The sequence below is a fragment of the Phallusia mammillata genome, chromosome 1 (assembly GCF_965637545.1).
Source record: "Phallusia mammillata chromosome 1, kaPhaMamm4.hap1.1, whole genome shotgun sequence".
Taxonomy (NCBI): Eukaryota; Metazoa; Chordata; class Ascidiacea; order Phlebobranchia; family Ascidiidae; genus Phallusia; species Phallusia mammillata.
This window is the reverse complement of record NC_137252.1, coordinates 34,871,520-34,889,514: the sequence shown is the minus strand read 5'-3', so window position 1 is coordinate 34,889,514 and position 17,995 is coordinate 34,871,520. Positions and strand designations below refer to the sequence as shown.

The window sequence follows — 17,995 nt, the reverse complement described above, 5'->3', positions numbered from 1 at the left end:
CGTTTTTTTTAATGTTTTTGTAATTACATGACAATAATAGTGCAAAAAGAATACGAACAATTTTTTTTTTATTGTTGGGTTAATGCTTTCTAAAAATTTGTCCTTAAGAATCTAAAAATCACCGCAACATTTGTTTACTATAAATCCGCACAAACGCGCGTGTGGGGACCCATTTGTTTTTGTTTACAAAAACAATCATATGTGTAGATCAATTGATGTGTATAGTAAATTGGTAAATATCGTATAGAATATATAAAATGGAAGTATATCAGAAAGCCACTCTTCTAGTTTACAACTTTGCATTTGTGGGGACCCATGAGTTTCTGCTTGCAAAAACAACTACAGTTATAAAAGATGGTGGATGATAAATATATGGTATGAAATAGGTCACAGTGTGTGTGCAATGGCAATATGCGCTAAGCCACCCTTCTAGTTTACTTTTTGCACCTTTTTATTCGTCATATGCGATTGAGTTATGCACTATTGTTTAATAACACCTCTTTCTGTTACAACATATTGCAACTTTTGTCAACAATTGTTAGTCTTGCAAATAGTTGTACTTCACAGAGCATATATTGATGTGTGTTGAAGAATTTTGAACGTGATGTAAATAAAAAACACAGGTGTAGAAATAATATTGGTATGACTTTAAAATGTAAGCCACCCTCGATTGTAAGCTGCCTTTGATTGTAAGCCACATAAAATGTAGGGTGAAAAGCTTTGTTAGCCATGACTTACAATGTAATGAAAACTGTAATTAGGTAACTTTCTTTGATTAATTACTGACAAAAGTAATGTAGATCCACACGTTGTACATACATTTTTGGCCAAAAATACCCATACTAATAATAATCGTTAAGTAAATAAAAAGTTTATTATAGGTCCTCTTCTCTGAAGGGGATGCATATTGTTTTAGTCCTTGCTTTTTTCTGTCTAATGCTGGTTTGCAAGAGGTCACTTAGGTATTGCAGAACACAGTTGAGAACGATTTTTTTGTCACAACAGAGTTTATTTATTTTTGGCACATATACTTTAGAAACAACATGTGAGTTTTACATAAATTAGAAAAAACATTATTTGTTGAACACTGCATGCTATTAAAAAATATGTCAAAAATGGTCGTTAAATGGTTGTTCTGCGATTAGACGGCAATAGGTTACTGATGAACAGTTTGTTGTCAATACCTTTGCTGCAAAATTTCTTCCTAATTTTTCAGTGTCTGTGATACTGTCTGTTTTTTTTAAGGAAAACTATCAATTGTTTTATTTTCTGAAATGCTTTCTACTAACTTGTCTAAAGAATCTAAAAATAAATAATTTGAAAACCTTATTATCCTGACCAATTTGCACAATCACGTGTGGGCAGACTCATTTGGTTTTGTTTGCCAATTAATTATGTGTGTAGATCAAATGGCATATGTTGTAAATTGATAAACACAACATATAAAATAGAAATATATAGGAAACCCACCCTTATAGTTTTATGTTTTTTTTAGTATTTCTGACAAACATTTACTTTTTTATTGTTTATCAACGGCTGTCATGACCCCCAGTAAAATGGCTAACACGACCCACAGATTGAAAACCACTTACGCACTAAAAAGAACAATTTCACAATTTATGTATTTAAATACAAATGAGATTAGGTTAAATTAATTATGTAAAAGTAAGAGGACACATATTATTTTTGAAGCAAAAAAGAAACAAACTATGAACAGTAGCTTATATGGGACCCAATGTGAAATTAGTATGGGAAAAATATGAAATTGGTAAAATATTGTGAAATGAAAAAAATGTGCTAGGCCACCCCTTTAGTTTATTCCTGTTACACCTGTCTAGCAATGTATTGACCTACTTATTTTACATTGACAGGATACGAAATTAAACAGCCTGGACCAAGCCATGACCCTGTTGAGGTATGTTAAATAAAAAAACAGGCTTATTTTTTATGCTTTTCCGACAATTTTCTTCACTAAGCTGTGATACAATTTTGTTTACTAAGCTGAAGGTGGTTTCAAACCTAATTATCCTCTGGGCTATATTGGCCTTTCTAATTTTTGTTTTCTAATGTAGTTTTAAATGAACTTTTAGCCAAATAGTTGGCTTTTATATCGTAGTTGCAGTAGTATCACTTTAAAAGTACTGTATTTTAATTTTCAGGAGGACAAACCATCTCCAACTTCCCAACCGTTAACTGACAAGCAATTTTATAAAGGTTAGTTACTTTACTTAGTAAGTCAGTTTATGTAAAAATATTATTTGAAAAATCACCCAATTATTCTGCTTCAAAGTTGTTTGTGCTATTTTAGAGTTGAGTGAGGTGTAGATAAGTTTTGCAAATGATTTAAAAATTAATGTATCCATTTAATGACTAAGATATATGAATGTTTATTGGAAAACACAATTTACAGTTTGCCAATTTGCACACAAGTTTCAATAGCTGAGTAGAGTGCAGTGTTACCTTTTATTTGAAACAGTAATTATGTGCACCCTTTAAAATGTTATTATTTTTAAGTGCTGAAATTTTAAACAGTTGTTTGTAGTGGGTTCCTAGTTTGGTATCAAAATTTAGCACAATCAGCACATTATTATATGTCAAGCAAACATTGTTGATTAACATAAAGGTAACAAATACCCGCTAGATCAGGGGTGGGGAACCTGCAGCCCACGGGCCACATTTGGCCTGCTTGTCTTTTTTTATGTGGCCCCCGTCACAATTTTGTTGAAGTCCGGTATACAACATAGCATTAAAAACAATAAAATGTTTATGTACAAATATTTCCTTGAAATGACTTCGACATTACTGGTAATCTTCCCATTCCACAATATGACGCCAAACTTCTAAAAATTGCCACACTTGCTATAGTTGTGATGTAACAGTCACTCGATTGCCTCTCCTTGTAGTCAAAGTCTACATAAATACTTTGCTTGCTGTAACAGATCATTTGCCATGTGGTGTTAGTTCCAAAATGGTTTGAGAGCTATTAGGGTGGATCATTATAATGTTTAACAAATTTGTCGTTCAACTGGTGTTAAGCTAAACAAAATACTAGTTGTTGTTTCAAGAACTTGTATTTGCTGACGTTTCGCCCACCAGAACGGTAGGGCTTCTTCAGAGCAATGAACGAATAATACAGTGGGCACAGAGGCGAAAATGCACAAAAACAGCGGGATACGATGAAAAATAATTACATTAGGACAAAGGCTTTCCGTGAAGAGTTGTTGTGCTACAAAATGACAGGGCGTAACTAATGTCCGATATTTTATGGGGAAGTCGGACGCAAAAGGTCGCGGAAAACTGGGCTCAGGCTTTTGCCATCGTTACGATTTAAAACATTTGAACTAGAATTTATGAGGCAACTTTCGAAGACCAATCTTTTCGATCAATTCGGTTCATATCTCAAAGTTTGGGCATCGTTCCATTTAATGCGGTGATCACATTCCAAAACGTGATCGCATAAGGTGGACTTGTTGACGTCCATGTTTTTGACTGCCACTTTGTGTTCCTTGAGGCGAGACTTCGCTTAGTTTGGCCAATGTATACCATATTACAATCACGACAAGAGATCTGGTAAACAACTCCTGTACGATGCTGTGGTATAGTGGCATCTTTAAGTTTTGGTAGCAACTGTCCAATTGTTTTAAGAGGTTTAATTGCCACTTTTACCCCAGCGTCATGCAAGATTCGTTTGAGACGCTCCGATACACCCTGGACGTATGGTAGGCGAGTATTCCTTAACACGCTTGTATTTTGCGCGTGTAGCTAAGGCGGCTACAGTGTAAACTATAATGTTCATTGCAAATTGTTTGGTAAGTCTGATCTTTGCATCTCAATAACAGCTGACTGATTAACAGCCACGCAGATGTCTCTTCTTTCTTTGTATGCTTGAATAACGTTAAAGGCGAACGTTCAAATCAGCTACACTTCCAAATGGGATAAAAATAGAAGACTCAAAAATAGTCTAAGAATAGACCCAGAATTGACCAGAAATAGACCGGCAACAAAGTCGAGAACAAGCTATTTGTAGAAATGCGAAAACTTGGGTTTACAGTAAACCTTTTTTTCCTTTAAGTTATAGAATTTATTTTATGGCAATGGTGCGATTTATAATGTCATAGCGCTCTCTAACCGAGCTGCTATGCTTCTTAAGTACGAGCGGCTGTGTTCTACTTTAAACTTGAAACGGAAACGACAGTATAAACAAGAGGAAGTATGCGTAATGATAAACGAACACCTTATGTTTGTGCAGAACATTCTAGAATAACCAAATGACTCAAAATATCTTATGACTTGCATGAGAACGGAAATACCAACACTTAAATCCTGTTATAAAGAGGTTAAACACTTCCCCTATGCTGTGCAACATTATTACAAACAACATGCTAACGTTAAACATAAACATTGTGCACATAATATCATAACCGTTACAAAAGCTCCCCCCAAAAGGGTGTTAAAAGTGTTTGAATGAAAAACACGTGTCGAAGTCGTTCAAAATTTGCGTGCGACAAGCGACAAAAAACACTAAAAACGCTGGGTGAGGATGGAATAAAGCAATCACTTTGCGTTGCAACGAAAGATAATGTCATAAATTCTTGTCAAATATGGGTATTGACTCTGCAATTCTTGTATAGTAGATATGGTAGCATGAGCGAAACAGCAATCAATATAACAGTGAGTGAATATGTCGATAATCATAACATATGCAAATATAGACTAGCAAAAATGGTTAAAAACAGCAACACCATTACTTTTTTTCTTCTTTTCTTCGTTAGTAAATATATACCACGTAAATATAACAATATACTAAAATGTAAGTTGCGCTATTGCCTTAAGCCCGGTTTACACCAAGCGCGAACGCGAACGGCTCTTTTTTTCTTCACGCGAATGACGCGAAAATCGAGGTTTACACCAGGCGCGAACGTTGCGAACAAAGCTGTTTCGTCCGCTCATCCGGCAGTGATGCAATGCCAATATATGATAAGAATTGCAATTAATTTCATGGAATTGTGTTTAGTAGTGAAGGGTTAATCGAACAGAAGTACACAATACAAAGCCTGTGACCATCAAAAATGTGGTTTTGCAACTGATAATAGTAAAATTGTTCCTAAACCAAAGTTGTTGTTTATGCAATGCAAAACTACTCTACCTTGTGCAGCTAATTTAAGAAATTGTTCTCTTAAGTATTCGTGTGTCTTTTTCATCTTGATTGTTTGCACTCTAAACCTAAATTTTTGGGGGATAAAATACAACTAAGTTAATACCTATTTAAGTTTCCAAAAACTATGTTATTTCCTATTTAATCTATCTGGTGGGTCTGAACATTGGAAAACTTGGTTCCAGACATATTAATTTTGATACCACTGCACCTATTCTATCACCATTTGAAAATAGTATATTGATAATGTGCTTTTTGATATAGCAGCGCGATTTATGACTGTCAAGCACTTTTATGAGTGATATATTTTTGCAATTTGCATCAATTGACATTGTGTAATAAAGTTGCAGCGCCTAAACCTTCATATGACTACAAAGTAACCGACATAAATGACCAAGACTGATCATTCCTACATATTCTGGGCAAAATTCTCGCGCGAAGCGCCGTTTCTGTTGCTCACGGAGCAACCCAGACGCGAAGCGCGCAAACGAGAGAAGCGCGAAATGGGACTTCCCCACGCGTTGCTTAAACAAAGAAAGAAATTTCGCGTTGCTCGCTTCGCACGCGCTTGGTGTAAACCGGCCTTTAACCACGAAGTTCAATAAGTATGATACAATATATACATATTTTGGGTAGCGAGGCAATATGGAAAATTCTGCACTTGACTAACAATGGCGTAAAGGTTCACTAACAACATGCAAAATAATTTAATTGTTTGATGTAAAAAGTTAGTGATATGCCATAAGATACACATTGACTCTTTCCTATAACTTTGGAAGCTAATTTTAACAGGAACGATGCATGAAGAGAAGTAAGGATATATGTGAACAAGGGTAATGTCGGCGTTAATTAATTTACGGGTAAAGGGCTGGATGAAATGTTAACGCCATGTGAAAAGCTCAGTTAGCTGATTGTCGGCAAATTGCTTCCTGCTTGCTGTGCGACAGTGTCGTCATCAATGCTCTGCGGCGGGTGACGTATTTGATGAACAAGTAATAGGTTTGATGGATCTTGAAGGTGAGCACTTGATTGGGAGGCAAAGATTTCTTCTGATGTGGAAAGGTTTGTAAATCCAAGCAATCATTCATTCTTTCGTTGTTTAGTTGAGTGCTTGAAAGCACGGCTAAAACATCGGATAACGCGCGATTTTCGCTCGGATTATTTGAGTAACTGGGCAGCTTCTACAAAGTCATAGGATTTGAAGCTTTCATTGATCATCTTGATGATAGGAGATATAAGTTGGACGTTGGTTTCGACTCTTGCAAGAGTATAGTTGACGAATAAGTAATAAGTATGATGAACATTAAAAGTGAAAATACGGTTAGCCTGAAAAATTTAACTCAGCGCAGACAGATATCACTTTGTAGAAATGCGAAAACTTGGGTTTACAGTAAACCTTTTCTTCCTTTAAGTTATAGAATTTATTTTATGGCAAAGGTGCGATTTATAATGTCATAGCGCTCTCTAACCGAGCTGCTATGCTTCTTCTCAAGTACGAGCGGCTGTGTTCTACTCAAACATTCTAGAATAACCAAATGACTCAAAGTATCTTATGACTTGCATGAGAACGGAAATACCAACACTTAAATCCTGTTATAAAGAGGTTAAACACTTCCCCTACATGCTGTGCAACATTATTGCAAACAACATGCTGACGTTAAACATAAACATTGTGCACATAATATCATAACCGTTACACGCGCATGTTAAGGAATAATTCAGCTTGAGGTTACTGCAGGTCAATGGTATGTGTTTTGCAAAACAATTTGTTATGTATGCCTTTGTAGCAAATAGCTTCTTAATTTTTTGTGTCATTAATACTATTAGGGCCAGATTTTTATACAGTAACAATTTCATACTAACACAGGGACCTGTTTTTTTTATTTATTGCAAAAACATATAGTAAATTGGTAAATACATACATATACAATAGAAGAAAACAGTTTAAATGGGGATTAATGATAATTATCATTCAAATATCTCACTTAACCTTGGCTGTATGCCATGAAGCACATGTTTATTGGACAATAACTAAAATGTTTTTTCAATGAAAACAAAAACGAACCGAATATAGTAACAGGTAACCCAAAGTCAGCAACAAAGTGTCATTAATTAGTATTTCCAATTAAGCAAGGGTAAGTTATGGTGCAAGAAGCCCAATTGCTCAGCGTGCTATCCTGTGAGACGGCTTCTTTTACTTTTATATATCTGAGAAACTTCGCTGAAGACACGCTCACTTGGGACTGATGATGGTGGTATGTAAAGACATTTTCTTGCTTGGTTGGCAAGAAGCTTAAAAACGTTCTTTATTTCGTTGCAGTGGGTCCCCTACGCGTCTGTCGATCACAGGCTCTTTAAGATATAGATGTAATTCATCATAAATGCTACTACTGGTCAGCAGGTCACCAGTGTGAGGTGTAAGTAGGGAACTAAAAATCGCATCAACCCTGCTAGATGTGTTTTCCTTTCGGCACATTTTGTTGCTCATGTTTTCCTCGGTTTCATTTGCTTCCTGCTCTGTCATACTGGCTTCGGTGGCAGCTGGCTCTTGCATGGTATGCTGTGTGACCTCTTCCTTTTTTAACCATTCAATGGCCTTGCGCAATGTGATAGCACACGAGAATGCATGACTCTTATACCTTGGATCTGAGAGACAGCCAACACCACAGCTTTTAAAGAAGCATTTGCTGATGCTCTCCTTCATGACTTGCCTAATTGTTCCAATGCCTTGTGTGGAGGGACTCTCATCATCACAAAGAAGCATCTTCAACACAGTCAGACATAGAATTATACAGAAAGCTGATGAGTTGCTGTGGCTTACATGAAGTGTAACTTCTTCTATTGGAATACGAGTCTCAATTAAATTGGCTACAAGGTCCCACTGATAAGCAGTGGGACAAACAAATCCTCCATGCTCGCCACAGTATATTGTCAGTGCGCGCTTTTGCTCTAGCATTCTTTGCAGCATGTGAAGTGTTGAGTTCCGCCTTGTCGGTACAGCCTGGATTAGGTTGTGCTGTGGCAAGCCAAGTCCCCTCTGAATGTCTTGCAACAGTTGTTTGGCCACGATTGAATGATGAACATTTGCTGCACACTTTTTCAGCATTGCGATCGTATCAGTGATAGCTCTTTGGCTTGTAAGCCCATCATTTACCACAAGTTGCAAGGTGTGTGCCGAGCAGCTTAGGTCTTGGAGCTCAGCAAGTCTCACTCCCTTTACAATATTTGCTCCACTGTCACGGAGCACAAGGGCTACACGGTCTTTGCTTATTTGCCACTCATCAAGCATATTCAGGAAAGTTACTTTCAGATATTCCCCAGTATGAGACCCATGCTTTGTTTTTGTATTTAGGATTACTTGCTTTCTAGTCCATGTAGCATCAAAGAAATGGCATGTTAGACTCATTAGAGATTCTGTCACACCAGAACAGCAGTCTGTGGTGAAGGAGAGTGGCCAGCATTTTCTGGTTGAATCATACCTTTGATCTTATCCACAACCTTCAGATAAACCTCTTGCAGCTTCTCGGTTCAGCATATCTCAGCTCTGCTACAGCCATAAGGCGTTTAAAGCCGACAACTGACACCTCTGTGAATGGTTGATTATCAGTAGCTATCATCTCCATAACCAGTTTATCCAATTTTTTTTTTCGACCTTCCATCCGAATTTGACCACATTCTTTGTTGTTTAAACATGTTGTTGATTGTTGACTGAGATGAAGTTGCTTCATTCTTGTTTGATTTACATTTCTGTTTCTTTTGTGTTTGATCAAACAACTCTAAATGATGAATCCAGAGATGGGTCCACAAATTTGGGGTATTCTTATTTTTCCCTGCAGTTGCCCTCATGCTAACCTCTTTATTGCATGCATTACAAACTGCCTTTTGCGGTTGTCCATACTGCACTTTGTACCTTTAGTCTGTCCGTCTGCAATCAAGGTTCACTAGCTATAGTTCTGCAATGTGCTTTCCTGCAATAAAACGTGCTGAATTACTATTCTTACACATCAACACTCCTGCCACTGACTATTTTCTATCAATGCTTTCAGCTAGGTTTAAACCAGTCAAAAACCAAATAGCCTGCTGTTGCAATCTTGTGCACATTTACCCGCTGCAGCTTGCAGCCTATATTGCAACATGACATACTCTGAAACGTAACAATGCTCACTATGCGTTCAACTGAAAGGTCATTGTGTCTGAATCACTGTTCCTAAATTTCTGGTGTACCACGTACATTTTGTCATGACCATCACTCTCGCATTGTGCATGTTTTAATAGTGTAAATGCAACAACAAAATGTGTTAAGCCACCCTTCTAGTTTGTAGCTAAATATGCACCAAAAACTAAAAAAGGAAAAAACCTGGACTCCTAACCTTTACCAGAAAAAAATCTGAATTTGTCATTGTTTAATGTGCAAATTTTAGAACTGTACAGAACAAAAAATTGCCCTGTGCTGTTGCAAGTAATATAACACCTGTTGAAAGGAGTGTCTGGCATCTGATAAAACAAAACAGGTTTTGTACACTCAATACATAGGTGAACTAAAATACAAGCTTCAATTAAGCTAAAGATATGAGATTTCATAATGGATTTGCTGAAATCAAACACATAAGATCTGCTTTGCTTTAAGTGTGATCAAACATAGATAAATAAACAAACACAGATGTATGTTTCATTTTGCTGAAAAGTTTTGTTTTCAAATAATCGCTGTATCATATAGGGCACACACTGCGTCAAATAATGCAGTCTCTTTTGTAGCATGTTTCATATTTCAAATCCACCAATTTAGACTGGTATAACTGGCAAGAATAACCCTAAAATTTACGTAATTTGCCTGTAAAAAACAAAACATGTTTCAACTTTTGTGCGCCGACTGTTGTTCAACTATTATATTCATGTGACAGAAGCATGACTGTCTATCAAGGTCAAGTGCTTTTAAAGCACTTCATATGGTAAACTTGAAATTTGAATTGTGTGATTTTGTAAATAGTGTGTATCCAGAATTTAGGGTTGTACTATTTAACATCTCCTTGTATGGTAGAAATTTGAATGTTAAAAATTGTATTTATTGTATCACAGTTGATCAAAGTCACCATGGGGACATATATTTAATGGTGGGAGCTCATATTACAGGAAACGTTGGACCACACGGAACTACTAACATTGGAAGTCGTAAGTTACATTAATTTTTGGTAATGTTGAGTTGAGTTTATTTCGCCGGTGATACAAATCGTAGCAGCACAATTGCGCTAAAATATTCACCAAGCCGGAAATAGCTGCGCAACATTGGGACGTTATAAAGCACGACAAAGGTAGGGGCACAATTGGTGGAAAGATGATAAACGCGCTGCAGCTACACCGTTACTTAAAGCGTTATGTGGCAGGGACTCACATCAGAGGGTGAGGTTGGCGCATTGGGTCCCAATTCCCCCCCCCCTCCTAAAACACCTGGGGAGCGGAGGAGTCAACATGTTTTTACTAATAAAATATTGTAAAATACATCTGGGTAGCATCATTTTTCCTGCAAAGATATTTTCAAACTGATTTAATAACTAGTTATAGTGGTTTTATGTTATGCTCATGCATTTCTAAAATATTTCATGGGCGTGTAACCCTCATGAAACCCAAATTAAAATTAGCGATAACTTTGTAAATTCTGGACCAATTTTTCTTAAACTAAGTTTTTCAGAATTTAAGTACAGTGCCGATCACTGTGTTTTACCTTACAACACCTGACTTTCTCATGATTATCTCTTGAAATGCATTATTTTAAACTTTGCATGTGTGGGGACCCATGAGTTTCTGCCTGCAGAAACAACTAAGGTATAAAAGACGGTGGCTAATATGAGATCCAATATAAAATAAGCATGGGAAATGTATTAATGTTTTAAAATGGATTATAGTGTATGTGTAAAAATGGCTCCGGACAGCAATATGAAAGTTAAAGCTAGATGTTAACTTCTCAAAGTATATTTTGACAAAATATTTTGCTGATATAAATATTTGACAAAATAATGATGTAAAAAAATGTGAGCGTCGTCAAAGTTTGGGTTGATGTTTTTTTTGTATTAATTTGTCAAGGAAATCTAATAATTTGGCACTCTATTTACACCGCAAGCAATTCACGTAAACCAATCGTTTTTACTTATAAAAGCAATCAGTTCAAAAACAATAGTAAATACAAAATATGATGTGTATAGTAAATATTTGTGCACAGTGAAATAGAAATGCAACTTATGGTCACAATAAATGCGAAACCACTAGTTCAATTTGTTTTCCACAGATTTTTGCTTCTCTAAAGCATTCAACTTTACATTGAATGAATCATCACAGGTTAGGAGAAGGCCAATTGGCCAAGGAAATTATCCAAATGTAAGTAGAAGACTTCATAACTTATGATCCTGGCCCAATGTTGAAAGCCTGTGAAAGCCTGTCAAAAAGGGTTCACTTTCGACCTCAATATCTCGCGAACCAAACAAGGCTGAACAGAAAAATTTGCACACAATACTTTTCAAGGAATTAACAAGCCAACGGTGGCACTCGTTTGAAAAATAATCAAAACCAAAAATATTAATGCGCTTATGAATATGACTGTCTAATGCTCTTTACTACGTTTCGCGGGATGAAAGCCACTGCCATATTCTTTTTCTGCAGAGCATGCCGTTTTCAAAAAGCCCTAAATCGTTATTTTAACTTCGGGGCCACAACAGCTGCAAAATCGGAAAAAAAATTGGGCGAAGGTTTTATCACAGAAGGACAAACCAGGTCCCGTGCGTTGCTGTCCGAAACGAACAGTACGCAGCTCTTCTTTCTTGGTTCAGGCACCAGCCACTTAACCTGCTTCCCGGAGATGCCGAACGGATACTTCAATCATTGAAGTTCAATGCCGGCATTCTCTGGCCACGAGGCCATGTAGTGTTTCGTGCACCAAACAGTTAGCAACACATACTTATTCATCAGTTAAATGCAAAAGAAAAACAACCACATTTTACCCAACAAAAACCAACAACATTTATTTTCTACTTTTCTACTTTCCAACAACACTTTCCACTGAACGGCAACAAAACATTTTCCAACAGCTAAACAACACTTTCAATGAGACGCCAATTACACAATATTTTCTACTTTCCAACAGCTAAACAACACTTTCCACTGAAGGGCAACAAAACACTTTCCAACAGCTAAACAACACTTTCCACTGAACGGCAACAAAACACTTTCCAACAGCTAAACAACACTTTCATTGAGACGCCAATTACACAATATTTTCTACTTTCCAACAGCTAAACAACACTTTCCACTGAACGGCAACAAAACATTTTCCAACAGCTAAACAACACTTTCAATGAGACGCCACCTGAACAATATTTTCTACTTTCCAACAACACTTTCCACTGAACGACAACAAAACACTTTCCAACAGCTAAACAACACTTTCAATGAGACGCCAATTACACAATATTTTCTACTTTCCAACAGCTAAACAACACTTTCCACTGAACGGCAACAAAACACTTTCCAACAGCAAAACAACACTTTCAATGAGACGCCAATTACACAATATTTTCTACTTTCCAACAGCTAAACAACACTTTCCACTGAACGGCAACAAAACACTTTCCAACAGCTAAACAATACTTTCCACTGAACGGCAACTAAACACTTTCCAACAGCTAAACAACACTTTCCACTGAACGGCAACAAAACACTTTCCAACAGCTAAACAATACTTTCCACTGAACGGCAACTAAACCCTTTCCATTGGACAAACACAACAACTGATTTTTTAGCACTGACGTTAGCTAAAAACCCTACATCATAAAACAATGTACCTCTTCATGAATAAATTAGTGCAAAATAATAAGTTTTGCTTTCTTGCTACTTCTGAAAAACCATCTACAAGCACTACATTCAAACGAACAAAACAAAAAACTTCTTTGAACGCAACTACATTTTGTAAAAACCCAGTAAATAAAAACCTGACGCTACACTGCAAAAGCTTTTCTTTCTTCTCAGTAGAGATTGTAGTTACAAAATAAAACACTGAACATTGTATATAGCACTTACCTTACGAAAGTTGCGAGCCTCACTCATCATTTCAAAGTTGTTTGTTTGCTTCACAAGTAAGTAAAGTAACAAAAGAAATGTTTCAAACAATAAGCTTCCAACTGACAAGAATTCTTTCCGCAAGAGGAGAGTTCTCAAAGAGAATAGAACGTCTCTTTGTTTGCTTAGTGAATATATACCATTTTCCTTAAGATAACGCTCGAGCCCGTGATTAAGAGACTTTGACTGCCTCGGAGCACGGAGATGCGGAACAGAAGAACCGCGCGTCGCAGGTATCGCCTCACGCCGCGCACGTTCAGTCAAGGTGCAAGTAAACAACTTTGACCCAGAAAAAAAGTCCTAACTTGCACAAAAACAAGTCGAAATATACAATTTATGAGTTTTAAACTAAAATATGAGACTATAAAAAATATGTTTAGTCCATTTTGATCGGTCGCGCGTCATTGTTTGCTGGCGAGCGGGGCGGCGGCAATATGCGCGAGTTATGAATTTCAAGTGAATATTAGGAGCAGTGGCCCCGAAGTTAAAATAACGATTTAGGGCTTTTTGAAAACGGCATGCTCTGCAGAAAAAGAATATGGCAGTGGCTTTCATCCCGCGAAACGTAGTAAAGAGCATTAAGCAGTCATATTCATAAGCGTATTAATATTTTTGGTTTTGATTATTTTTCAAACGAGTGCCATCGTTGGCTTGTTAGTTCCTTGAAAAGTATTGTGTGCAAATTTTTTTGTTCAGCCTTGTTTGGTTCGCGAGATATTGAGGTCGAAAGTGAACCCTTTTTGACGATTTTGATCGGTCGCGCGTCATTGTTTGCTGGCGAGCGGGGCGGCGGCAATATGCGCGAGTTATGAACTTCAAGTGAATATTAGGAGCAGTGGCCCCGAAGTTAAAATAACGATTTAGGGCTTTTTGAAAACGGCATGCTCTGCAGAAAAAGAATATGTCAGTGGCATTTTTCCCGTTTGAACACAATAGCTAAAAATCCGCCTCAAAGTAGGACAAGGGTTGGTCGTTATGGCAATATTCAGTTTCGTATGATTAATATTTCGCTCAGAATCAATGTTTTCTTTTGATTTTTACAATATAGGAGCCTAAATACCTCATAATTGCATATGTTGTGATTCATTGCATTTAAGTGTCAATTTCTTGCGTTTTTTAATGATAAACTGAAGATCGTACTTATTCCAAAATGTAATTTGGCAGTAATAACATTTATTCAGTTATCATTTTTTTCCATTAGGTATTTTTAAGTAGATATTTTTTCTGTGCAAAGTAATGACCCTTATTTGCATTTCCTGCAAGTTTCATTCAAATCTGTTGAGATTTGACCCCAAAATTTGAGCGCCAAACCTAAACTGCCACCTTTTTACGTCCTAAAATTTTTCAAATAAATTGCATTTTTTTACCAGCCGCCCCGAAGTTTGGCGCATATCACTTAGATTTTCAGGAACGTAAAGCTTTTCTAAAAAAAATGAGCAATATTTTATTTTTCCCGTTTTAGTTTAAGTTACCAAAATCGGGATATTTCGGCCCAAAATTTTTTTAATTTTGTGGCAAAAACTTTTTTTTGCATTTTTTAATTCTGCATCCTCGACTTAGTACAGGTGTGAAATTTCACCTTTCTACCTGTACTAGAACTGAAGATATGCGTTGTTTTGTGTGTTTGCTGGAGCCTTTTTTCCGCTGTTTGCCCTGGGGGCGTAGGTTTAAAATCATCACAATATGCTCTTAACTTCCAAAATCCAAGCCTAAAAATAACATAACAAAACATTTGCCTCTTACTTTAAAAGCACAAACTAATGCAACGATTGGTAAATATGTAATACTTCAGTGTAATTGTGATGGTTGATTTGTTTCTTTGGGTGAAATAACATGAACCTAAATAAAGTACAGTTTGTTGAACTGATTTTATTGTCTATTCAAATAGAAATAAGAACATAGTTAATAAACAAATACAGCACATACAAACAATTCAATAACAAGTTGACATCAGCCTAACAGCTCACCTACCAAACACTAACAAGGTCAAACTTAAAAATTAAACATCTTGGCAAACTGCCACATGGAAAAATCAATTATGCATAAAATAAAATTACTGAAGCATACAATTAAAGGTAAGGTAACTTAAAGTGACCATATGTTTTGTATAGGTCCCCAGATGGGGGCACATCTTGATTTTACTCATTATCGGTCCCCTTCCCTGAAGGGGAGACATATTGATTTTACTCAAATTGTTTTGTTTTATTTTCTTTTTTTTTCTTTTTTTTTTCTTCTTTTTTTTCTTCCCAAAGTTTGTCCGACTCGTTTTGCCATCAAATGTTTAATGAATTTAGATGAAACTTACACAGATGGTAGGTATAGTTATGTAGATGTGCATCCCACTTTGTTTGTGATGATAACCCCACTATTTATCTCGCTAGCCCTCTAAAATGTTTTTTTACCCCGCAAAGTTTGTCCGACTCGTTTTGCCATCAAATGTTTAATGGATTCGGATGAAACTTACAGATATGGTAAAGATAGTTATGTAGATGTGCTTCCCACTTTGTTTGTGTTGATAACCCCAGTATTTGCCCTGTTAACCCCTTAAAATAGGTGAGGTTTTAAACAGTGTCGGAATGGGCTGAAATTTAGCTTGAAGAAGAGGCCATTTATAGGTGTTGATTGTTGTGTTCAACCCTGTAGCCCCAACATTCACCCCACTAGCCCCCAAAGTGTAAAACGTATTTGTATGTTATTGGGCACCACAAACGAAAGATTTCTGTGGCCCAATAGTGTTACAAGGGCAACCAGTTGTGTGTTACTTGTGTTTGTGGGTTGCTTGTTGGACGTTTTTGTGGCATGGCAGTTAGGGGGTTGTTAACAGCCCTATGTAGTCAGAAGCATTAATGGTTGTTGCTCAAAACACCTCTAGTGGTCAAACCTTTAAACATTGGCAGATTGGGCTCAAATTTTGTAGTACCATCGATTGAATTATTGTGGTTTCATAGTATTATTTATACTTTTACCTTACAACACCCGACTTTCTCATGGTTATCTCTTGAAATGCATTATTTTTAACTTTGCATGTGTGGGGACCCACGAGTTTCTGCCTGCAGAAACAACTAAGGTTATAAAAGACGCTGGATAATGTGGGACCCAATATAAAATAAGCAAAGGAAATATATGAATGTTTTAAAATAGGTTATATAGGCCATGACAAAATGTGCTAAGCCACCCTTCTAATTTTTTTACTTCCTTTTTTTCGTCCTTGAAATTTGTCCAACTCATTTTGCCATCAGGTCTTCGGTGAATTTGGATAAAACTTCCACAGATAGTTATGGTAGGGAGAGTCCTGTGGATGTGTCATTTGTTGTGTTTGACCTGATAACCTGGTATTTACCTGGCTACCGCCAACATGTAAAGCAGTTTATTGTGATGCTACACACCACAAATGAAAAGTGTCTGGGGTGTGATAATTTAAATAGCAGCTAAAAATATGTTCTGATCAGGGTGATTATTTTTTGACTTGTCGAATGAGCAAATCTTTCGCCTTTTACTAAAGAAAAAAAAAAAAAAGGTCAATAAATTGTCAAAATTTATAGCATAGGTCATAAAACGGCCGAAATTGTTTAAAAACTGCATTGTTGTTATGTCGTAAAGGTTGCATTGTCATTGAACTTTTTATTTTACACATTGTAGCCTACTTTATACTGTTGTGAATGGTCCATTGTTTACTTATAGTGAATCATAAACCATTAGGTGAAATAATTATGTTGACATGGTGTGATGCTCAACACACCTTAAAACATGTAAAATTTTTGGTAGGTCCTTAGTCATTTATGGCAGCTGTAGGTTAGTACAGCTCTTGTTTTTTCTTTAGATGCTTTATTATGGAACCCCTTCCAAGGGGACACAATTTGTTTTTGTCTATATATATTTTTCTTTTTTTCTGTCTAACGCGGATGTGTTCCCCCATTTTGGTCAAGAAAGAATGGTTTAAACTTTTTAAAATTTACAAACATTATAGATATTGATCTAAAGATGGTCCATGTGAATTTTTACCCCCGTTTGATCCCTCAGTTTATCAACAGCCCCCCAAAATGTGAAATTTTTGAAACGGCTATATTTGCTAAAGCAGATGATTCTGGAGTTTTATACTTTTTTGATTGGTACATTGCAGCGTATTTTCAAATAATTTGTAACCCATTTTTCCCCCTTTACGCCCAAATATTTGTTTGTTTGTTCACATGTTAATAAGGTCAGAAATACAAGACTTAACCTGCTGAAATTTTAAACAGCTGTGGATAGGGTGCTCCTTGTTGGCTGTTAAAAAATTTCAGTGCAATCGGCTCAGTAATTACTCGTGCAGCCCAAATATGTTTTTACATGCTGTCTTTTGCCAAATTTGTGCTCACTCAGTGCACAGCTGACGCCATGGGAGTGAACGCAGTCAGCACTTGACCATTCTCTCACTGGTTAGAATTACGATGTTAGTTATTATGGGTCCCCTTCCCTGAAGGGGACACATATTGTTTTTGTCTATATTTTTTTTCTTTTTTCTTTTTTTCTTTCTAACGCAGATTTGTTCCCACGTTTTGGTCAAGAAAGAATGGTTCAAACTTTTTCAAATTTACACACATTAAAGATATTGGTCTAAAGATGGTCCATGTAAATTTTGACCCCGTTTGATCCCCCGGTTCACCCACAGCCCCCCAAAACGTGAAATTTTTACCGCGGCTATTGTTCCCACGTTTTGGTCAAGAAAGAATGGTTCAAACTTTTTCAAATTTACACACA

At 36.5% G+C, this 17,995-nt stretch overlaps 2 protein-coding genes across 2 annotated transcripts in view; one reads left to right on the top strand and one right to left on the bottom strand.

The window, feature by feature from the left end:
* The window catches only part of LOC145215830 (uncharacterized), a 68,204-nt gene that overhangs the window by 20,025 nt on the left and 30,184 nt on the right, over positions 1 to 17,995 (top strand). The window contains exons 17-20 of the mRNA XM_080084454.1: positions 1,872 to 1,915; positions 2,160 to 2,214; positions 10,232 to 10,324; positions 11,436 to 11,524. Coding sequence (XP_079940580.1) covers positions 1,872 to 1,915; positions 2,160 to 2,214; positions 10,232 to 10,324; positions 11,436 to 11,524 — 281 coding nt within the window. The remainder of the gene's footprint in view (positions 1 to 1,871; positions 1,916 to 2,159; positions 2,215 to 10,231; positions 10,325 to 11,435; positions 11,525 to 17,995) is intronic.
* On the bottom strand, positions 3,053 to 10,238 carry LOC145215847 (zinc finger BED domain-containing protein 4-like). Its single transcript, XM_080084455.1, has one exon. The coding sequence runs from the start codon at positions 8,559 to 8,561 to the stop codon at positions 7,449 to 7,451; it is 1,113 nt and encodes a 370-aa protein (XP_079940581.1). The 5' UTR covers positions 8,562 to 10,238; the 3' UTR covers positions 3,053 to 7,448.

What these genes read in the sequence shown, in the direction of transcription:
- LOC145215847 (XM_080084455.1), bottom strand. Translation starts at nt 8,561, where the DNA reads ATGAGTCTAACATGCCATTTCTTTGATGCTACATGGACTAGAAAGCAA.